This window comes from Parasteatoda tepidariorum, chromosome 2 (assembly GCF_982258835.1).
Source record: "Parasteatoda tepidariorum strain Cologne lab strain chromosome 2, Ptep-v5.0, whole genome shotgun sequence".
NCBI lineage: Eukaryota > Metazoa > Arthropoda > Arachnida > Araneae > Theridiidae > Parasteatoda > Parasteatoda tepidariorum.
The window spans coordinates 126,796,920-126,822,252 of record NC_141756.1 but is presented as its reverse complement, the minus strand read 5'-3'; the positions used below and the strand labels follow the sequence as shown (position 1 = coordinate 126,822,252).

The 25,333-nt window shown below is 27.5% G+C and overlaps 2 protein-coding genes and 1 long non-coding RNA gene across 6 annotated transcripts in view; 1 reads left to right on the top strand and 2 right to left on the bottom strand.

Annotated features, from left to right (window-relative positions):
• The window catches only part of LOC147816193 (NBAS subunit of NRZ tethering complex-like), a 41,586-nt gene extending 31,786 nt beyond the window's left edge, over positions 1-9,800 (bottom strand). For 2 of the 4 annotated variants that reach the window (XR_015431867.1, XM_087158351.1), the window contains exons 1-5: positions 9,599-9,800; positions 8,975-9,065; positions 8,532-8,650; positions 6,360-6,619; positions 4,935-4,990 (exon numbers count right to left, since the gene is read on the bottom strand). Coding sequence is in view for 1 of the 4 variants with exons in the window: in XM_087158351.1 (XP_087014477.1) it covers positions 4,935-4,968 (34 nt within the window). In the remaining 3 variants the exon portion in view is untranslated. The remainder of the gene's footprint in view (positions 1-4,934; positions 4,991-6,359; positions 6,620-8,531; positions 8,651-8,974; positions 9,066-9,598) is intronic. The other 2 variants (XR_015431865.1, XR_015431866.1) reach the window with 1 other exon arrangement.
• Positions 1-25,333, top strand: part of LOC147816190 (calcium-dependent secretion activator 1-like) — a 278,097-nt gene that overhangs the window by 96,130 nt on the left and 156,634 nt on the right. The gene's annotated exons all lie outside the window — the stretch shown is intronic.
• LOC147816192 (uncharacterized) lies at positions 19,172-23,857 on the bottom strand. Its single transcript, XR_015431864.1, has 3 exons — positions 23,700-23,857; positions 22,522-22,674; positions 19,172-19,302 (listed from the first exon to the last, which is right to left on the bottom strand). It is a non-coding gene; the product is annotated as an uncharacterized LOC147816192 (long non-coding RNA).

The window sequence follows — 25,333 nt, the reverse complement described above, 5'->3', positions numbered from 1 at the left end:
AATAAAATTTGTCAACAAAAAAAAATCTCGGCAGATTTTATAGAATTTTCTGATTTTTGTATTATAAGATTTATAACATAATTTTTCAGTTAGGCCTTATTCTTAAACATAAAGTATTTTACTAAACACTTATATGTGCCATTTAAGATTGAAAATAAAAAATGTTTTTTTACAAATCCAATTTTTTTGGAAAAAAATATCAAGCTTTAAGGCACCTCAAGCATATATTTGTTCATTTTCTAAGAAATTTTGGGCATTTCAGTTGAATATACTGACATTTATCCTAATTTTACACAATGATAAAATTCCTTGACTTATTTCTTTTTGGTGGTGACCCGGGAAAAAATTACCATAATTTTACCCCACAAGTTAAATATTTTTTGAAATAATAATAATAATAAGAATGCTGATAAGAAACTATAGAAATGTTTTTTAAAACAAATTCACTAGTTTGGAAATATTATTCAGTCCTACATCATTTTCTACTAACTGATATCAGTAGGCAGTTTTTTGATATTCTTATGTGTCTAAGATGCTGAGCTAAATTGCCCTAAAATGATGACAAAAATCTTTCAAAAATTTATAAAATCCTAAATTGCCAGAAAGACTGTGAATGCAGAACACTAATTTGATTGATCATTATTATTTAAGAAACTTCTTTAACTATAAGTTGAATGGAATTATTATTAAAATTTTAAAACTAAGTAAAAATGGTGTAAAATTTAAAAAAAAAAACCTAGTTTTTAAAAAATACTTTTTTTGTAAATTATGTATGTTATATTTTAAATTGCAGTTTGCATAAATTTTAATTTAAAAAATTGAATTTCAGAATCTTGAAAATACAATGCAAGTGCGAAAATATCCATTTCATAAAAATGAACTTGAACTTAAAAACATATTTAAAAATCACATTTAGACAGCGGTTTGGCTACTGATCATATTGTTTAAAGAAATAATATAGTGAATTTTCTCAGAAAAAAACTCTAAAACTTTTACAATTTTCATTTTACTATTTAAGATAATAAGGTCTGACTTTTACATGAACAAAATATTACTAGAAATACTTTTTAGTTAAATAAAGATAAGGAACATAACAGTGGCCTCATGAACATTTTTCACCACTAATGCTTGAACTTTTTTTCTTTCATAAAAATATTTTGACAATATCCAAGGAAAGGTTATATATTGAGAAAAGAGAATGTCACATTAACAGACATACAATAATTAATAACTAAACTGCTGTTTGTAGAAAATGCAACACCATGAAGGAATCATCAGAATCAAATGAAAGTCGCAGCAAATGTTAATTATAGGATATTATGCAAATTAATAAAGTTTCAGAGCCATTGCGCGTGCGTGGCGCGCGCAGCGCCCTCTGAATTGATGCTGAAAGCGTATAAATAAAGTGCTGTAGCGGGACGTTGAAAATAGTCTATGATTATTTGTTAGTGGCAAACGTTTAGTGAGACCTGAGTATGCCTCCACGACGGAAGAATAAGAAATTCAAGCAACTTACGGAGTTTGAACGAGGGAGGATAATCGGCCTTCGAGAAGGAGGATTTTCCTATCGCGCAATAGCAGCTCGTATGCAGCGGAACAGTTCCACAGTGATGCGAGTTTGGAAGCAGTGGACCGACGAGCACCGAACAACTCGAAAAACAGGCACTGGACGACAGAAGGTGACGTCAGAGCGCGATGATCGACACCTGCTCCGCATGGCGGTGAATGATCGCACAGCTTCCTCCAGGCAGCTGGCAGCACATTGGTCTACTGCTACAGGTGTACAATTGTCGGCTTCGTCAATTCGTCGTCGTCTGCTGCGCCGTGGATTGCGTGCAAGGGTGCCATTATACAGGATTCCCCTCACGGCGGATCATCGACGGCTGCGTCGGCAGTGGGCTCTTGAGCACAGAGACTGGCGAGCTGATTGGCACCAAGTTGTCTTTTCAGATGAATCACGCTTCAATTTGTGGACCCATGATGGCCGTGTTCGTGTTAGACGTTATGCCGGTCAACGCTGCCTTCCTGAGTGTATTATTGAATGACATAGTGGTCGAACACCCGGAGTTATGGTCTGGGGTGCGATTTCGTATCATGGACGATCCAATTTGATACGAATTGAGGGTAATCTCAATAGCAACAGATACGTCCGTGAAGTGCTACAGCCCGAAGTCGTTCCTTTCCTTCAAGGCATCCCTGGAGCTATCTTTCAGCAGGATAATGCACGCCCACATGTTGCGCGGACTGTTAGAGACTTCTGTTCAGCACAACGCATGCAACTTCTTCCTTGGCCTGCTTATTCGCCGGATATGTCGCCTATTGAGCACGTGTGGGATATGGTTGGTCGGCGTCTCACTCGTGATCCGCGTCCTGCAGTTTCCAAAGACGAACTTTGGTTGCGCATACAAGCGATATGGAATTCTCTTCCTCAAGCAGATATTCAACATCTGTTTGACTCCATGACACGTCGTATAGCAGCACTTATTGCAGCGCGTGGTGGCTGCACCAAATACTGATTTCGGACGCTTAATTTGTTTCTTTTGTTTTGAAAATTTCATCATTTATTTGTATCAGTACAAGTCGTTTCTGCATTAAATTTCATTTGATTCTGATGATTCTTTCATGGTGTTGCATTTTCTACAAACAGCAGTTTATATTAAAACCATAATAAACTACAGTTTTAAAATACAGGCTGAAAGGTGTGGTTGATGACACTATACCCCTGCCACACCTGCTTCTTTTCAACCTACTTTTGTTTGATTATCTTGTGCAAACTTGCTTTCTCTACCCTGCTAATCCACTCCTTTGTTTCTTGTTATAACATGTTTGAGATTTTCTGCTGCATCTCAGTGTTTCTTTCATTCTGTGTCTAACACCGAGTAAGTACAGTATGCCTGTTAGTGGCATATTATTTGTGATATTTTCAAGTAGTTAAAACTTCATCCATTTAACAATATATTTTAGTTTCAAATTACTTGTGAGAAAGTATAAATATAACATTTAAAAAAATTGTTTTATTCTAGCACAATTTAAAAACTCAATTTTCAACTAATTATAATAAAAAAAAACAATAAAAAAGAATTTAAGAAAATTTAAATAAAGAGTAAGTACAAAAAAATATTCTTAAATATTTCAAAATAAGAAAGTAATAGTTTTACAACAAAAACTTTGAATAACATTTAATGTGTTAAAAAACTTTTTCTAAAGTCATAGATTTAAATTTATAAATTTCAAATAATAAATAAAAATACAAAGATATGTGTGCAAACAACTAGCATTTCCTAATATAATTCAATCCATTGAAAATTTTTCAATTGAAAATATTTCACTGGGAATGGTTTTAACTTAATCATTAAATAATATGGGCAAAATTTCATAAATCCGCAGTAATTTATGTAATGAATAAATCCTTAAAAATTCAATATCTTTTTTTATTAAGTGTAGAGGTAGTTTAGTGGTTAAGTATATTATGTGGGGGGGGGGATTCAAATTTTGAAAATACTCAAATCCTAAGAATAGGTTAGAATTTACTTTTACCAGTTTTCAGTAAAAAAAAAAGATGATTTGTAACCAGGTTTTAGAAATTTCCATACAATATTAAAATGCTTTTTATAAATCACATAAAATGTCACAAAATATTTTTTACAAGGCTTGTTCCTCAAAAGCAATAGGTAGCATTACAACTAATGATTAAGTTGACTTCGATATAAAAAAAAAACTTTCTAATTTGTCACATAAAAGTGTAGAGTTAATTTAATTACATAAATACGATATATTCTCAATAATAAACTGGCAAAATTATATTCGTAAACATAAACTGTCGGCCATACAAACTTAAATTATTAAAAAATAGATCAAAGTAGCTTAAAAATTAAAGGTAAAATATAAGTTACAGTAGATTTTTTAATAATCTCCTAAATAAAATAAGTAATGAATGTGGTAAATCATAAATTAATATAACCAAATCGTGTGTTTATAAGTTGTTATATTATCATACATTGATTCCGTTTCACGCAATCCAATTATATTAAATAATAATCCCAAGAAACTGAAGCGGTAAGATATTGCTTGATTAAAAACATCATTCGCTTCAGAAATAAAAGATATGAATAACTGACAAGTCCTGAAAATTGACACCTTTTTTTTGAGCACTTAAAAATGTCGAATATTATCCCCAATTTGTATACTTTTGAAGTGAAGTTTTTAATCAAGTAAAATCCAATTATGCGTTTGATATTGTTATTTTGTTGAACAATGTGACAATTATAAGAAATTACTAGCTTGTTAATTATTTTTATCAAATAATATGGAATAAAACTAATGATTTTAATATTCTAGGAATGAATTAAAAATAGTGGATTTAATGCAAAAATAGTAATTTAAACTTTTTAAAATTTTTTTTAAGGAATCTCAAAATCAAAATTAATGAGAAATGCCTTATCTGAAAATATTAAATAAATAAATGCAAAAAGATGTGAAAATGCAAAATAATTACTAAAACATTAAATTTATAAAAGTTACTTTTTTTTAAAATATTTATACAAAAAAAATTTTTTATGGTACTTTTCTGATACACGTGTGGCTTGAAATAATTTTTCCTGTTGCTTGAAATAATTATTAAATGTTAATTATAATAATTATTATAGAAATATAATGTTATTAAAATAATCATAAATATTATTAACCAAATTTGAATTCAGAAGACTACAGGAATTGTTATTTGTTTAAATATGTTATAGTTTACTTGTTTTATGATATACAAAAAAATCTAAGTACTACTACTATTAGAATAAGTTTATTATTGTACACAACAAGAAGGTTGTACTAGTTTTCATTCCTTTAATTAATTTTTATTTTTTTCAGCATGTGCTGCCTTTAAGTGTGCTTTTTGTGTGAATCAAAAGTTTAATATATGAAGCAAAACTTTTACTTACTGGAAACTTTCTTAAGGATTGATGAAGATATCATAGACAGAATTTCTATCAGGCGACTGGAAAAAATAAATCATAAAATGTAAAAATAATTATTTTAAAAAATATTAAAGAATAATTTAATGCAAGTATAAAGTAATGTGAACTCTAAGATGGATCATGTTACAGAAGTTTAACAAGATATACTTAATGTGCAGTGCACAAAAACAAAAGAAAACAGACCACCGTGAATAGCTTCAACTAAATGACTTCACATTCTGGGACTTAATCTTATTGGTTCTAGGGGGTGACTTCAAATATGATAATTATTTAGTGCAGACGATATTTTTATGTTGCAAAATCAGACACAAAAACTTACTTTCTTTGAATAAATATGCTTTTTTTTAAAAACAAATTTGGATTTCTAACCCCAAAAATACAGGGGTAGCCGCACTCTGGAAAATATGGTCCTAATAGTTTAGTCAGAACAGCGGTCCAAACTTTTGACCCCTTAATGTAAATTTAACTTTTTGCACATTCCGCCATATCACGAGAATTTTTTAAAGGTATTGAAACATTTTTGGATACAATTATAAAATCTGTTCATCTAAAGATAATCTCATGCAATATTTTTCACTATTTTACTTAATAATAGTAAAAAAAAAATTTGAATTGTAATGTATAAAATTTTTTACACCATTATAAAGTATCTAATTTTAGTTGGCAAAATACAAAATTGAGTGAAATCTCAGGAATTATTGAAACGATTGTGCTCAAATTTTGTAGTTTGCCATGTAAAATCAGATATTTTAAAATGAAGTAAAAAATTTTAAACCTTACACTTCAAAATTTTTTTGACTACTTTTAAATAAAATATTAAAAAATAATAAATATTTACTAAATTTATTTTTTGCATGGATTATCTTTAGTTAATTTTATAATTGTGTGCAAAAATCTTTCAATTTAATTTCTCGAGATATGGCGAAATACGCAATAAATAAAATGAACAGTAGGGGATCCAGACTTTGAATCACTCTCCTGACCAAACTATTAGGACCTCATTTCCCAGAATGCGGCTACCCCTTTTATTTGGGAGGGTGGCAGAATACTAAATCTGCGAGAAAAAAAGATAGGTTTATTCAGAGGAAATACATTTTTGTGCCTGATTTCGTAACTGAAAATATCATCTTCACTAAATAATAGTATATTTGAAATCATCCCGTGAACCACTAAGATAGAGTCACAGAACGCGAAGATCTGATCATTAGATCAAAAGTTATTCAGTGTAGCCGGTTTTTTTTCTTATTTTGGCACACTATACAAAAAATGAGCAAAGTATCCTCCAGAAAAATAGAAATTTGATAAATTAAGTATGAACAATTATGAATAATGAAATATATTTCAAAAACAAAATAATTATTTAAAATACTGATTACAGACATAACTTACAGAATCGGACAATGATTGATTCTTAATAGACGGGGACTGTCTGTTAGCTAAACTGCCTTTGTTTGCCAATTCAGCCTTTGCTTTAGCTGCACTTGTATCAAGTAGCTTAGTGTGAGGAACCGCTGTATCAAATAAAATTTCACAATCTGGTCGTCTTTCTAATGTGGCACGTTTATCACAATACTCATTATCCGGACTAAATGGGGACTGCAATTCACTATCTGATGTTTCACTATCAGACAGATCAAAGCACTGAACTTCTAAAAAAATAATAAATCCTTTTGAAATCAGATGTAAATTTCATTTTAGTAATTATTAAAATCATTCACAAGAAAAATATACATATAAAGTATTGTTTCTTTAAACTGGATATTTTTTTCAATAACGTTTAAATAGTTTGCTAAATACGGCGGTATTATTTAGCCTACCTCAGACTGCATCTCTTCTTGTTAGTATTAAAAGGCAGTTGCAACATTTATTTCACACTAATTACACAAAAGTTAATATATAATATATTGTACCTCTATTCTGATTAAGTATAATTTCAATTACCATAGAATAATTCTTGTAAGATTCTCAATTATGCCTTATTTTCAATATGATTCATAATAGTTCGTTATTCTAAACTAGTATACTGAAATAAGTTATTTAATGCTTTTCTTTCTTAAATAAAAATTTTTAGAATTCAAAATTTAACCTCCTACATCAAAAGAAACACATTGTTATATAACTGCAACTATATTACAGAGTGAATCATAACAGAGCTGAACTTTTGGCTATAACATTCTAACAGAACTATAACATTCTAAAAAACATTATAAAACATTAGCTAAGTACATTAATTTCAAAAATTTTATTACAAAAAATTATTTTAAAAAATGCAAAAAAAATTTCTCACTATTTCCAGTAATAAAAATAGAATTAAATTGGTTGCAAAAATAAAAAATTAATAAAAAATGGACAATATTTTATTTTTTGAAGAACATGTCATGCTATAGTTATCATTGAATTATTTCAAAATCAAAGGGAAAAAATTAGTCTTTTCTAACTAAAAATGTCTAACTGTGATGAGCAAATAACCTCAAAATAATATATATAATAAGTGCTTTAGAATAATCATTAAATATACTAGAGACTACAATTCTAATTCATTTGAACATTTTATTAAATTTTCCACAGGATAATTGGGTTGCCTTGCATAGTTTTTCCCTATTTTGATGTAAAATATAATCTATTAAAATTAAATAAAAGTTTAATATAACAAGAAAAACACATTAAATGAAGTCTACTATTAAGACAAATTTTCAAGTCATTGTCAAAATTATAATATTAAAAATACAAAACTGGAAAGTTTTTAAGAAATTAAAAATAACTAGCCCTCCCATGACAAATTTTTTTAGGGAAATCTATTTTTATGTTTAAACGAGAAATATAATACCAAAAAGTTTAAATAGAAGAAAACTTAATTATTTCCGGTATTGATAGAGAAAAGTGAAAAACTTTTTTTTTACAATCTTAACTCCTTATTTTCATAAGGCAACCATGCACTAGAAAAGAAAGTTACTTCTTTTATCACATATCTATAATGCCCCTTTTTTCTCTTCTTGCCAGCTTACTATTAAAATCAACATTTACTTATATCACTAACATTAAAACTGTTAGTGTATTTCATTTTATTTTCACTTTTCAAAAGCTTGAGGCAGTTTTCAAAAGGTACAATTATGTTACTAAAATTTAGATTCTGTTGTTCAACCAATCCTGTGTTATACATTCCTGCCCTTTCCAAAATGCAAAGCAATGTCATTCAGAATAAAATCTATATGCAAAAACAGTCTACTCTAGATACATATTTTAAATCTACATTGTTCAAAACAAAAAAAAAGAGGTTAATATGTCTAATTCATTTTAATTGCTATTTTAACATTAAATATATGTATTTGGTTATAACAAGGATTTCAGCAACTTTTCTGAATTGTTGATAGAACAGACTTTTACTATACATTAAAAATATCTTTTGATGTCAAAATTCCTATCATAGCTTTATAATTACGCAATACTACAAGATCATATTACTTGCACTACAGTGAAAATACTATGGTGGGGAGAAAAATACAGCAGCACGAGGAATGAAAGATTAATTATAAAGTGAAAAGAGAAAACTAAAAAATTTACTTAAAAATTTTGGTGGGCTGACAAGATTTCTACATTGTGGAGTGATCGGCTTTAAAGGTGTATTATAAGGAAGACCAGTTGGAAAGAGTCACCACAAGAGTCTGTTCAAGCAATATTACCTGAAAAATATTTTAAATTTCTTTTAAAATTTAACTACAAATTTATTATTAAAAAAAAGATTTTTTAATATCTAAATACAGAAACAAAGCAGTAAGATCTTATACCATAAAAAATTATAATAAATCAAAATTCTAGCACGACAGAAGTAAATAACTAAAGTAAGCTTTATAACAATAAAATACAACTAATTTATCACTTTAAATATTTTAAAAGTAAAATAAGCTATCTACGTGATAAATAAGTAAATAATTTTAAATTGAATTAAGTGTCATTATAAAAATGTATATATTATTGATTATAGTTGTAAGCAATGTAAATCATACCCTGTCCTTTAGAGCTTTTACCAAAGCATTATATTCTTTCTCTTGCAGTTGTTGAACATGATACTCTTGCCACTGAATAGGCTCTTTTTCTCTGTAAAAATAATTAATAAGCACTGAGCACGTCGTGTATAAAAATTATTAATAATGCCTTTAAAATAGACTTTTATTTTATGAGGAGAATAGACCTTAACAACATTTCAAAATAAAGAGGAAAACTATTTTCATTCTAAGACCTAAGCACTAAATGCAAGGAAAAAAATAATGTTTTTTTACCAATTCTTTCTGAAAAAATTATCAGAACTAAATAATTCACTCTACATAAAATAGTAAAATAATTAATACATTAATAAAAACTATAGTCAAAATTAGAATTTAATTAAAAAAAGCTAAGCCATTACTTATTTTAAAAAAATCCATAAAAAAACACAGCTAAAATGGATATTTAACAAGATGGTCACAAATTTCTTTAAAAAAGAAAAGAAAAACCTTTATTGAATTTAGCATAAAAAGTATATTTTTATAAGTGTTAATAGTGAATGCTATATGTTTAATCATAAAAAAAATTAACAAATATAAATAAAAAATTTAAAAAAAAATAATTTTAAAAAATTCTGTAAACTTTACCTTTTTTGAAACTCTTTTATAAATTTCTTGGCTCTGCTGTATTTCTTTTCAAGTGTTGAATATTTGCATTGTAATGCATCTAAGTCACTTTTGCTTTGCAACAGCTCTTGTTCAACATTCTGTAAACTAAGACTTAGTTCTTCAACTTGACATTGAGCCATGTCTAACCATTTTCTGTAGTCACACTCCATGTGCTCCATTGCTTGTAACTTTAACAAAAAAGTATTTAAGAATATTAAATTTCAGAAACTTTAATGGCAAGGAATACCCTAGAAGTTTCTCAGATCAAAGCGAAATTCCTTGCAAGAAAACAAATGAAAAAATTACTTAAAAGTGATGAACAGCAATTTAATTCAAAACAATGAAAACTTTCAGATAATACAATATCATTTTTATTTATTTATGTGTTAGTTCATTTCTAAAACATAGTTCTCCAAAAGACTAAAAAATACTCTTGAAATTTTTATTACTCAAAATTCTCAGATTTTCTTTAAAACCCCAAATCACTACAAACCTATAAGTCACGTATCATATAATCACCTTTCAATGTGAGTGTTCGTTAACAAAGATTTAAGCAACTAACAAATTTGCTTGAGTTACCCAGCACTTAAAAACCTAGCCATGTGACCAACATTGTTACTATAGCAAGAAAAATATATTGCAAAAGCATAAAACTGACAAACCTGAAAATTGTATTATACAGTAGTTAATTAGCAAAGAAATAATTACTAAATGTAAAATATAATTTTAACTTAAAAATGTAACTGTAGCATTTTTTTAAATAGTTTTTTTTTTGTCTGGTTAAATTTTTACCAATCTTGAATAGAACTTTGATAATCAGAAACAAAAATGTAGATTTGTAACTCAAATGTGTTGAAAAGTATATCCAATAGATTTGCCTTTTTGTAATGCAGTTTATGTAGTTCAATCTTACCTTTTCATTTGCTTTTTTCAGTTCATTTTATGTAATCACACTAGCAAAATGGGCCTAAAAAGTACTGAATCAGTTTGATAAAATAATATAACTGATATTAAATTATAAAGACAGAAACTATTTTTTAACAAAGTCAGTTTTGAAATGAACGTAAAAATTTTATTTCGCACATAAAAAAAAACCAATGCATTTAAGGAGCGATATTTTGTTTTTCCTAACTACACAATAAAGAGAGTACTAAATGAATAACTAAAATTACATTCCAAAGCACTGAACTTACGGAGCTTACCAAGTTTTAATACTAAACTTATGAAGTCTAACTTATAAGAATTAAACTTATACAGTCTGAAAAATAAGTACGATGAGGGGTTCCTCATAAGTTCTATAAGTAGCAAATAGGTAGTTACATAACTAATACTATTTTTTAACAAAGTAGTTTATATCATTTAGTAAATAAATGATATAAACACTCTGCACAAGTTGAACCAGTATTTATATTATTTTAAAGTTATGTGACGGGCGTAACTTTCAAATAATAAACTGATTAGCAACTGGTTGGTTTGAATAATAAACTGATTAGTATTAACAATAAACGAAGAGCAATAGAATCTTTTATAATAGGACAAGAATCTGATTAAAATAATAATTAGAAGAAATGCAAGAATCTGATTTTAGGAAAAAGGACAACATACCTAAACTTTAAAATAAATACCATTCTACTATATATGAATAAAAATATTTAAACTAATTAGAATTTCAAGTAATACTACTTTTCTGCTATAAGCATAGATAACCATATCTTGAATTAACAGAGTGATTTTTATATAGGGTATTTCATATTAACAACCCTAAACAGATATAACAAAACTTCTATAAGAAATCATCTTTATACATCTTCTTCATTATGACACTGATTTTTTAAACTATCAATTTAATGTTTAAATGTCTTCTAGAAGAATTTAGTCTTCTAGAAATTGTATTGTCTTTCGAATCAGTAAAGTAGACAAAGACAAATTCCAACTCACTTAGAGGAGCTTTTATCCACATTTTCAGCAACTGATCGTTAACTACAGCTAGTGTAAAGTGTTTACTTACCTTCTTCATACCTAGTGGCACATAAAGCAATCATAACTGGTGCAAGTAGAAGACAATATTATCACTGGGGCAATAAATAACAATTACGGTACAAGAGTCTGATAAAAATAATATAAACACTAATTTTAGTGCTTATTATTATCGCAAAGTTTAACTACTAATTTGAATATATTATTTGGCTAAACTTTTATCAAGAGGTGAAAATTCTAGAAATGATCTGTTATCTTAATGACCAATTTTGCACACAACAGTGAAAGGTAACTAGATGTTTCCCTGTCTTTTTAGAATCACTGTCAAAAAAAATTTACGTAGACTTTGGAGACTGCAAAGTGGTATTAAAATGGGAAAAAAGCAAAAAACCAATCAAAATCTGCCTAATAACTAATAAGAAAAGTAGAGTAAAAAACATAAAAATAAATTTGATTGCTAAATAAAACTTAGAGATGTTTCTAAAAGACACCATTTATTTCCATTTCCCTCTGACAATCAAACAGTAAGACAAATACAAGATTACAATTTAAGTTTAAACTAAAAAACTTTGCATTAACAAAATAAATAAAAAATTTATAAAATAAAAAATTATCATTTAAAACTATTTGTTTCACAAAAAGACATTAATTGAAAAATTACCTTTAATAAGATCAACAGGAAAAACATCCATTTTTTCAATTCTTTTCTCTAACTCATATTCAGCAGATGCAGATATCGGATCAACGTCTTCATTCCGTCTATCATAGTCTTCCGTAGAATGAGTGCTATAAACCTAGAAATAACAATACTTTTAAAATTAAAACTGATATGGGAATATACAATGTTAAGGGCAATAGTTTATGACATCAAGAAAAGTCTATTAGGAGTTTAAAATGTATAATATGTAATTTTTCTGTGGACAATTGCTACATTCATTACACATAATCTAAAACCTAACTGAATATTTTACAACATTTATATCATTTAATAATCAACACTTGGAGATGGATACTATTCAAAAAAGGAAAGTCAGCTAATTGGCCAAGTCCATAAGTTAACTGGTCAAGCCATAATTAATGAACCCTTTTTGTACTGACAGGACTTTTAAGTCCCACTAATAATGTTTTCTTGCAACAATGCAACAGAACAAAATATTGCATTAAAACTCGTCTGTACCTGTAATATGACTTTTCATTTAACATTATTAGTTGCAAACACATGATTATTAGAAGTTGAACATCAACATGGTACTATTTAGTTTTTGATATCGTGTTTGAGGATGCCATTTTATAACTTCTCAGTTCTCTATCTTGATCAATTCCATAAATCTTTCATACTTTTTTATTGATTCATTAAAATTTAAAACTAGTTATAAAACAAAGTGTTAAATGTTTCGCTTTAATTAAAATTTTATATTCATTATATTTATTATTTAGCATGTTAATCTTATATTTTTTTTAAAAATATTCGTCAAAAGTGCAAAATAATAATTTATTTTCAGCTAGACAAACCAAATTCTATATTGCTTTCCAAACTGAATCCCTAATCTAACAAATGAGCAATTTAATTCAGACAATAATGTGAAAATGAGCATGTTCTGACAGAATTAAAACTTAATTCTAACCAATTTTATTTTAGAAAGTTAAAAATGATGTATATATTGGATAGAAAACATCAGAAACCTTAAGTTAGTTTGAAAGAAGGTTGAAAAAATCCATTCTATATTAAATTAAAGGCGTGATATGCAATTATACTAAAGTATTTCAACTGATAACAGATACCATTACCAGCTTAAAGTTAGTTGTATAATATGCAGAACAATACAGTGCACTTTTGGAGCCTTGCCTAATATTTCAAATTTTAAAAGGAAATTCTAGTTATGCTTTGTTATATGGTTTATTACAACATTTCTTCCATTTCGCATGTTTCATTTAAACAGTAATTAGCAAACTTTACATCTAAGCTATTTAAATGAACTCAGAATACTTCAAAAGCATTAGAAAAATGATTAGACAATTTTTACACCGAAATTTTTAAATAAAACTCATAAGTTAGAAATTAATCGTAAGTTATCTTTTGCCATATAATTTTTTTCCATAAAAAATTTATAGTTTCTTTTTAAAATTTATTTTATCAATATTATTCTTGCTATATTAAAACCAATTAATCTGTGACTCAAACAAAGATAAATTTTTAAATAAGAAAATTTTATAAATATATATATTCACTACACATAGCAATAACTATAGTAAAAATGGGTAGGTACCAGGGCTTGAAAATTACATAGCATGGCATATCTCAGGGATTCTAATTGGGCATATATCCTTTTTTTACAAGCCGGGCATGTAAATATTATTTCAATAATTTGCTAAGACAGTGATTATGGGTCCCTAAAAGTTTGATTATAAATAAAAATTTATGTGAGAGCAAACATAGGAATGATATCATTATAAGAACTCTCAACTTAACATCTACTTTAAATCTTTAAGCAATTTTGCATTGCGCCCTCTTTTTTAATATGAACAAAAGTTTCCAAAGAAGTTCGAAAATTCCTCACATAACAGATAAAAGTAACCAATTAACAGAAGAAAAAAGGAAATTACTTTAATTGGATTCGTGCTAAATGATATTTTTATAGTTCGACGAATTGGGTGTTCAGGATCAGGTACGTCATTCACAGGTTCTAGTTGGCAATTATCTTCAATCTCTGGAGGAGATAAACCAGGATATTCGAAATAGTAGTGGCCATCTTCAAGAAAATGATACTCTGTACCATCATGTATGAGCGTAGAATCAAATTCGCCTTGAGTGAATGTGACATTCAATACCTCCTTCTTGCAATTATCATTTAATGTTTCTTAAGCCACATCTTAATGACTTTCATCAGATCTAGATAAAAATAATACTACTTCTCTTGCCTCCTCATCACTTAACAATGCTGGATGTTCCCTAGATAAAAAAAAAGACAGTCAAAGATATCTTAAAGAAAACAAAAATGAAAATTTATCAAGATGGGATAAAAAGTGCAAAGACTAGATTAACATATACACTATTAAAAGTAAGTTAAAATTAGATATACAAAAAAGCTGTTAATTGACTTTTTTACGTAAAAACAGTGTTTTACTTGCTACTTAATAACTCAGCAGCTCCATCTTTACTCAGTAACAACAAAAAAAAATTTACATACTTAACTACAAAAACTAGGATAAAATATACAGCTTAAAATTAAGCTAAAATTAGATATAATAAACAGTTAATTGACTTTTTTAGAAAAAAACAAGGCTTTACCTGCTACTTAATAACTTAGCAGCTTCATTTTCAGTCATTAGCTCTATATATCCAAGATTGCTATTTTTTGTTGAGCTGATATCCAAAGGCTATAAAAAATTTATTGAATTTCATTATTAGAGAAGAAATACAATTTGTAAGTAATGGCTGTTTATACTCTTAAGTTTTTAAAACTTCAGGTATTTAACCCGGAAAAAAAAATTCCAATAAATATAAGGTTTTAAATATTACAATGAAATACCACCTTTTAAAAATGGTATTCTTTACAAACAATCAAAAACTCTTAATAAGTTTAGATTTTATAAAATAAAAATATTATTTCAACTTCAAAAAAGATATTTAAACTTTCTGAAAGGGATAAAAAGGAAAGTTTAAGCTTTAAAATGAATTGATTTTATAAACAAGTAATATAAAAAAAATAAGTAAATAACTTCATCTCTTGCAAAGCTGACAAACAATTAAAAGAAAATTGTTACAAATTACATACCTGGTTTATTTAATTTTGATTTAAAAAAGTTGAATTTAAAATAACAAGTAATAAAGAGAACACTTACTTGTCAAATTCATTTTCACACCAGTCAGGCTCTCTAAGTTTTTGTTCATGCTACGGATAAAAAACCACATCTAAATCCCTGCCAAGAAAAAAAAAAGAGAATAAAAAAATTCATTTCATTTATCATTACTTTGAAGAAATAATTTAGCTCAAAAGACAAATATTTCCAAATGCTGTGAAAAGACTAAAATATCTTATAATACAAAATTAAAAAAATGTTTTTTTAAAAATTAAATTCAATAACTTTTTAAGGACTACAAGTTGCACTACCCTGGTACAAAGTTTTCTTTTTATAGAATTGATGGTAATGTAAAAAATTATTAAAGATTATAAATTTTTAAAAAAGAAATATTAAGTTCATAACATCTATCATGCCTTCTGCAATATAAAAGTTGATGCATTTGTATACAGTATGTAAAACAATAACTAACAGTCATTAGAAGCATTTTTTGTCCTGAAAGCACAAAATGATTGCCACTTGTTAAGGCAGTGAGGCTAACTTGGCCCCTGTCCTGCAGGCTGGTAGAGCCTCATAGACATGTAGTCAAGTGCAATCTTTTAGTCAATGGTCCTTTAAATCAGTAACTAAATACTCTTATTTTTTCTTCTTCTAAAGAACTTAGACTAATATTGGTAGCTTTATACAAAAAGCTACAGTTTAGTGTGTAAAATAAAAGAATGAGCACCTCAATATCCTTTGGCCTAATTATTTTATCTTCATGTGCTAAGATGCTAAATTAGTAGAATTATTAAGATAACATCTTAGTGTAGGGGTGCACAACCTGCGGCCCTTCGACTACTGAAGTGCGGCCCGTGAAAGCTTCTAAACACAATAAAAAAAATTTAAAAAATGGCAATTTTTAGTCGCACTTTTAAGTCATCACGTTTTGACACAATCAATTTTAACAGATTCTTCAGTAAATGTACGTTTAACGCGCTTACTTTAAGCCGATTTTTTTTAAAATATGAATGATTTTCTTAAAACAGTTATTATGATTTTCTTAAAACAGCTTTTCTACGCGATTTCAAAAATCCCGACTTTTTATTACGACGCAAGTTTCAGATCACCCATTTAATTAATCACTTTTTGGTGCACTTTATTTGTGACGATTTCATCTTAAATCTAAGTGATCTTTAATCTTTTTTTTTTTCGCAATTCTTTCTGTTTTTCAACAATTTTTATTGGCAGTTATTGCTATGAGTTCCCACGTATTATAAAAAATTCCAATTATTCTATTACGACATGCAAATTTTAAATTGTGCATTTGACACGCTTTCTTCATGTTGAGATCAGCATAAATATAAGTAATTTTTTGCTCCCAATTATTTCTATTTATTATGATGTTATTACGACACGTGATTGTTAAGCGCGTAAATAAATAATCACTTTTTGATACGGTATTTCGATGCAGTTTTATCGTAAATCCTAGTTATTTTTTCTTCGTTTTTTTCCGCAACGAATATGATTTGGTCGAATGTGGTAATGAATTGTGATTTGGTCAAAAACCAAATATTCGGCAAAAAAAAAAAAAAGAAAAAAAATCAACTGAACACCGTACACTTGGGGCCAAATAGCAAAATCTTTTAGCAGCATAGCAACACTAAAACTAAAATTTCAATGCTCAGAATAATATTTCCTGGAAAAACGTATTCATAAATTAACTCGAAAAAATAAGGCCAATCAAGAACGATTTTGAAAATGTCGAAAAGCGAAACAGAGAACATAAAAATCAATCTTAATTTTTGAAAGAAAATTTTGAAGCTGAGCATCTCAGTTTTCCAATTACCAGAAAAAGCCAAGAAAAATGAATTAAGTCAACAGAAATGCTATTAGAAATTACTGCGTAATAATAAAAACGTCTAAATAAAGTTTTTTTTATTTAAAGAAAATAAAAAGTTAGAAAAAACGTTCTTAATTTTTTAAATGAAAATCTTATGCTGAAAATCTCAATTTCAATTTGTCTCATTGCCATAATTTTAGAAGAAAAAAATTGCTATAAAATAAATTTTATTAGTAACTTTATTTTTAAAAAAAAAATGCTGAGCCATAATAAAAATAACTAAAAAAAGAAAAAACAAATTTTTCTTAGTTCCTGAAACAAAACTTTAATACTGAAAATCACACTTTTCTATGTTACTGGTTATTTATATTACAGTACCGGGAAAGAGTGATAATAAATCAATAGTATGAGACGTTCTGTTAAAATGCTGGGTTATAATAAAAACAGCAAAAAAATGGGAAAAAATCCTTCTCAATTTTCAAAGTATCGGAAAAATGACAAAATTGACTTGTCTGATTATAATTTAAAAAACAAAGTAATATCTATAAAAATTCAAAAATAAAAAAAACTTAAAAATGCATTTCTAAAAAATATTCTGCCGAATATTTGACTGATCATTCAACCAACTGAATTTTTTACAGAAGGGCCAAATACTCGTTGCAGCCTTAATTTAAATGCAATGTTATTGCAACTTGAGAAATCATAAAATGGCGGAAAACGAGAATTTTTATACTGCTCACTGTTTGTAGTTTAGATTTAAATTTTTTGCTGCTTAAGTGATCTTTTTCAATAAAAAAGAAGAAAAATGCTTACGATATAAAAAAAGTCTAATGATTTATAAAATGAAATAATAAAATACATTACAAAATAAGCATTGAATTTTATTTTGAACTATCACAGTTTTGTGTTTATTTTAGGCTTTTGTTTAAAACCTATAAATTTTCCTCAATTAAAATATTTAATTTGAATTTATATTACTTAATTATGACTAAATTTTTTCCTACTTTCATTCTGTGGGCATTGCAATTTTTTTATTAGAATTTAATTCTAAAATGAAGTTTCGTATTGCATGATTTGTTAAAAAAAACATTTATTTTCTTCAATATTTATTTATTTTGATAAATCTATTGTTCATATGATAAAAACAGCAATTTTTTTTTGTAAAAAAAGGTATAAGTTTGTATTATTTTTGAATTAATTCTAATAATGGAACACCTTTAATCTTTTACCAATATATTACTAAGTTTATTGATAAAAAAATATAAAGCCAATGTTTAAATAAACATCACTACATTTGTCATTAACATGTCTAAATACATGTGCGGCCTTTCCTTAGCCAACCTGCTGTGCAAGTGGCTCTTCACTCAAAAAGGTTGTGCACTCCTATCTCAGTGCATGAAAGATTATAAAGGTGCTCGCTTTCTTATTTTGCATATTATGTATAACACACTATTGAAAAACAAATTAATAAATATTTAATCTATAAATTTATGAAGGATCCACAATAGGAACTCACTTGTAATTTTTACTTTTTTTTAAAGAACTTAGACTAATGTTTGCAGCCTCATTCCTAAAAAAACAATATTAAGAAAGCAAACACTTCAATATTTTTTGACTTAATGATTGGCTCTTCATTTACTAAGATGCTGTCTTAATTCGATAGCCTCTTAGAGATTATCTTAATGACTTGATTATGATTGCTACTTAGAGCATGAAAATCCAGCTGTTAGATCATATGTTATAAAGGTACTTGCTTCTTTGTATTGCACAAATTACACAGCACACGGTATTAACAAACATTTAATCTATAAATTTATGAGGGATTCACAATAAGTACTTACTTGTAACGAGGTAACAGAGACTGGTAATCGGAAGGTGAAGTGGTCTCAGGAAAATAACTGCGTATTCCCAGGCGGTGGGACAATGTTTCTGCTCCCATATAAGTGAAAAGCGTTGCTACCGCTTCCCAATTAGAGTGAAAAGCAAACTGTATGGTCGCTTCCAGGTCACACTGGGATCGGAATTGTTTGAAAAACTAGGGATCAAAACGCTGTTGTGCTGTCACAGCACCACCTAGAATTATCTAGAGGGAAAAAAATTACTTAAACAAAGTTAAAAGCTTGACGATGCTCACATTCATTAATTAAAATAATAAACCACAGCAGCATCTTGCAAATTTTAGCTAAAAATTTGAAGCACCCTTAATTGATATTTTATTGTATCCTGATTGAGTCCTAGGTGGTATTCCTCACTCAGATAAATCCTAGGTTTATGGTATTCTTATTGAACTATCTAGTCTAATATATTTACATACCTAGACATATATTTTCTACTTAAATGGAAAAAAAATTCAAAATTGAAATTTTATTAAAAAATTAATTTTTTTTTAAATCTAGAATATGCAGGGCAATATAATTTTTAATTCTTGAGGCCCATGCTCATAAGATATTCAGGAGTTGTTGGATGGTATAGGGCAAAATTAGGAAACTTTGGCAACAGCCAGTTGTAGCATTTTTTTTTAATAGTAGAAACTTTTTCAGAAATAGAAAATTTTAAATGGTTAAAAATTGTCAAAAAATAATAATATGAGGCATTTCTTTTGAAGCATCTCTCAAAATAGGGTAAATGCTGCAATTGTAAAATGAAGAAAAATTTTATAAAACAACTGTGAAATAAAATAATTTCCTAAGTGTTATGACATATTCATATTAATTCCATATTTATTTAACAAGAAAACCAACAATAAAGTGCACATGTTTCATATTTTTAATAAAAGATGGCGACTGGCAAACAAGTTTTTAATCACTATTTGTAGTAGTTAGCCACCCTGTGGCGATCCTTAATTTTGACGTAAGTCCTAACTCATAATCAAAGATAAAATATTATTGGCTTAATAGTTGTTAAATTTTGATTAATGAAAAAATTTGAATGAGACATCGATTGAGAACATAGTGAATATTTTATCTTGCATTATAACAGCGTTGAACAGCGGACCCAATTTTGGGTTTACAATTACCAATGTTCCGTAGCCCTGTAATTTTGATCACAATCCAGAAGACAAGGGAACTCCGGGATCAAGTATTGGGAGAAATTTGCCCGGAGAACTTTTTTTGATAGAATTAACCTGAATTTGCATTACAAGAGGACGACACCACAAAATCTCCCACGGTTAGCCTGACAGCAAAGGGACTATAACCCATGATCCATCTATCACTGAGGATATTTTACATAAGCACTGTGGTCGGCGTGAGCAGGGTGCTGAATTTGCATTGACCAGCCATTACTGGGATTCAAACCCGGTTCACCTCATTGGGAAGTGAGCTCTCTATCCCCTGAGCCACTGTGGCTATCTTGAGGGCAATATTCTAAACAATAAGTGCTGAAAATATTTTAAACTGCAATATCAAACACTAAAAGGTTACAAACCAAGATTAAACATTTCTCTATGACATACAATGATGCCATCTTTGTATCATCATTATATCATAAGATATTCAAGGTGAGTAGTTTTTGTGCTCCGTACTTGAGCTTTATTTTATTTCAGAGAGCTAATTTTGCCTTTTCTTAAACTTTAAGTTGCCAACATTCTTTCAAGAAATAAATTGTTTATTTATCAAAGTAAAGCAGGAAACAATATGTATGGCTTTGATTGGAATATTGAAGCTTAGAGGCTCAAAATGAAAATGACCAGTAAAACAAAGGATAATAGAGGAATATTTAATGCAAAATTTGCTTAAACATTTTTAGTCACTTACATTTTTGCAGTAATTAAAAAAAAAATTAACTTGATTCCTCTATTCTCGAAAGGAATAAATATACATAACTCAGCTACTGTAAATATAGCTAAATCCTATAAGGGATTGGCAAGTGAAGAGTACAAATTCTTTTTATTTACTTCTTACGCTATTTTCATAGCAGTCGTATAACTAACAACAACACTTAATTAACAATTGCATCCAAAAGTATATTTCAATATTAAATTTTGACAAAATTTAATGTCTTTCAGTAGAAAAGGGCTAAATTTTATTGATCAGAGCAATCAAACAATTCAAATTTGAAAGTCAGACTAGAAAAGTTATATCATTCAACTTTGTAGTGCTAATTAAAAGATTTTTTCAAGAATTTTATATCCTTAGTTTATTTATTTTAAAATATTGACATTGATTATTCTTGAATTAGGCTCTAGACATAACATGTATCAGTATAAATACTAGTTTAAAAAAGCAGAAATAATATGTTTTGAGTAATGTAAACATGTGTTTAATTGCCTTTAAACTACAAAGAAAAAGAGAAAAAATGCTAAATGAAAACAATAAAATTTTATTTTAATCAACCATTAAATGAAATTTTAAAATTTATGAAACTCTTTACTTCTTTAGAAATACATAAATTAAGAGACAAAACATTATGAGAAAAAATTTAAGAATAAATGTAGAAATAAAAGAAAACTAATGCTACCTCATATGTAGTTAGCCTGTCAACATAATTTAGAAGCTTCTCCTCCAGATTAAGTCTGAAAATTAATAATAGATATTTTGCTACACACTGATTATGTGTGGACCCTGTTGTAAAAAGTCATAATAGTTTAGAGATAAAGCAGATTTTCCTAAAATATATATTTATTATAACATATTTCTGCAAGGAAAACTTAATTGCTTAGAAATTGCAGAACATTACTTGAGCAAAATGGATTAATCACTTTTAACCTATGTGGTCTTCATCTAATCAATTTATGTTATTTTATAGTAATTTTGAAAAATGTGAGCAAACAATGTTTTACCATGATTACTTCTACACCTTTTGAAAAATATAGCTTAGATAATTTTTATATTGTTTTAGTTAAAATGGTTACAAAATAGTAAGGATTTAAAAATTTTTTTATTTATTTAAAATTGGGCATAATAAATTTTAATGGTTTGCTTTTAAGTAAAGCAGAATATTATAAAACATTAATTACAATACAATTGTTTAAAATTTTAATGAATACTATTTTTAACTAAAACATGCAAATTTCCTCATAATGAAAATTTTAGTAGATATTAACTAATGTTACACAAAAAAGAAAACTTCAACAATCTTGTGAATTAAAAACAAATTCCTTGACCATGCCAATACAATAGTATATATTTATACAACCTATTTTTCGCACTAATTTTACTATAAACATAATTTACATTAAGCTATAATCTAAATATCAATCTTACTATCAATTCTAGCATGCATCATTTTAATCAATCCAAATATGAATTATCATATATCAATTGCTATAAGAAAGGTATGAAGAGTTAACAGCTATAATTACTTTGTAAAAATAACCTCTTTCAATAACTCAGCTCTCTTTTTCTGCTGTTTTATCCTTCTCGTCTCATAAATCTCACCAGCATCATAATTGATGTCGTAAGCAAAATTGACCATGTATTCATTATCAAACTCATCATAAAATGATAAGATAAACCTAGAAATATTTAAATGTACTTAATATATTCAACAAAGCAAACAGCAAAGGAAATTTTTTCAACTAACTCATAACAATAAGCTATATATACAATAGATATAAGCTAATGTGACATGTGTCCTTCTCAATAAGTGATTTACGAAGGGGAGTTCGCCTAACTGCTTGAATCAAGTGTTCTCTTGTCTTCTGAGTTTTCTTCAAAATTAAAAGTCTATTAGATCCGCTATAGATTTGTTATTTAATGTCAATTAGAAAATATAAAATAAATGCTTTTCCTAAAAATTGTCTAAAAAATTTTAATGCATGACTTGCCCAAGTTATGCAAAAGTTCCGAACATGGCAATATTTTTTTATACTTATATGCCGACCAGGAATGAAAAATTTATTCAGGAATTGCGTAAACTTTAATACCGAATTATTACCCCTTCCAATTTGACAAAAAATTGCAAAGATGCTGCATAAACTGTACCAAAGAGAAGGAGAGAAATCTATTGCATACAATAAAACCTAAAAGTTACTTAACAACTTAATTATATAAATGAGAAATTATAAAGTTTCTCTTTTTATTCTGCTAGTCGTGCTTATTTTTATAACAACAGTCAATCACTGTGCATAAAAAAATTATAAATATACAAGTTAAAATTGAAATGTGAAAGGAAGCATACGCATCTTAAGACAAGTAAAAATTTCTTTTGGGTATGTATTTTTTACACTAATTTGTTAGAAAGGTAAGTAAACTTAGAAAGGTAAGTAAATATTTTGAGATTTTACAAACCCCAGAGAAAATTGATATACCCTGTGATTTATAGAAGGGTAAGTAAATATTTTGAGGTTTTACAAACCCCATAGAAAAGTGACATACTATATAGTAATTTATGGGAAGGTAAGTAAATATTTTGAGGATTTTACAAACCCCAGATAAAAGTGACATATTATTTAATTCATAGAAAGGTAATAAATATTTTGAGATTTTGCAATCCCTAAAGAAAAGTCACATACTATGTGATTTAAAGTACAATTAATACCTTCCTTGATCCTCGCCTCTACCAACGGCAACGAGTGGTTTTACATCAGTGCCTCCTCTCATACCATAGTCAATAAGTTCTTTGGCAGCTTCAAAATTCTCCGACACTTTTTCTAGGCATTCATGGAGAACCCAGGATCGCTTTTTGATTTTACTCTAAAAAATTAATACAACAATGATAAAAATGATGAATAAACAAAGATAAATAAAACAATGATGCCAAAACTCTGTGTTTAAAGAAATCTTTTTTTATTTAAAAACTGTTGTAGGAGATGTAACTATATATTTTTTTTTTATAAAATTATCTAACATTCTCAACAAAAATTTATTTTTAGAACACTTTAAATGCAAAAGATTTTAACCTAAATTTATTAACAGTAACAGTATTTTAAAACATTTTTCAAATTCAAAGTAAATAATTTATTTACCAAAGCATATAATATTAAATAATATATGCTTATCAATACACTGTTTTTATTCATTAAAAACTTAGAAAACTAACAAATTTTGAAATATGATAGAGATAAAGCATTTATTAACCTCATTTTAACTATCTAAAATTTAATCATGCATTATAAATTGCAAGCTTCAAGAAAAGTCAAGAGAACGAAGAACAATAATACCAAATTTTTAAATTATTATAACTCAATCAAAATTTTAATGACATTACAGTTCAACTTAACATATAAAAATTTGATATCAAAGTATTATATTAATAATGCATATAAAAGAATGAGTTCTTCATGTGAGTCAGTTTGAAGAAAATGTCACTCTTGAACATTACTAATTAAGCATTATTAATTAATTATTAAGTGCATTTTAACGATTTATTGCTCAATAAGCATAATTAATTATTATTAACGTCTTATTAGCATAAATATTAAATACTGAAGCAATAAATAAGTTTTAGCACTAATGATTTAATAATAAATAAAGAATAAACTACTTTTTTGAAAATTATTTTTAACATAATCAAGGTTTAGCCATAACAATGCTTATAAATAATGCTAATATTACGCATTAGTGCTAATATTAAAAAATATATGCTGGCAATATAAATTGATTTGAAATATTTTTCAATCTTCCAGAATTATACTTTTTTATATAAGCATTGTATTTTGAAAACATTAGAATCATAAATAAAATAATACAGTATACATACAATAAAAATTTGTTTACACTGGTAACAGAAAAATTTTAAAAAATCTGTAAAATAAAAAACATAAAATTCAGAAAAGGACCTCTTTCCCTTGGATTGTAGAATACTGCTTGGAAATATAACTTCAAATAAACAAAGACTTGCAATTGGAGAAGAAGTGCTATATCCTGAAGAAGCGCTGTCTTACAAACACACATAGCTTCAAAAATTGTTCAAATTCATCAAAAGTTGGCTAGAAGGTGGTTTTAGTCAAAAATTGGATAAAACTTTTTCAATCTAAACTTTACGGAGTAACGAAATTTCCTAGTGCACTGCGATACTTTTTTAATTATTTATTTTGAATAAGAGATTCTATTCTTTTGAATTTTTATTTTGAAATTAAAAAAAAAAGATATATTCTCGCATTCTCCCGGTTAGTTCAAGTCTGACCATTCTAAAATTATCTTTCAATAGGACAGGTCTCATCGTTTTACAAC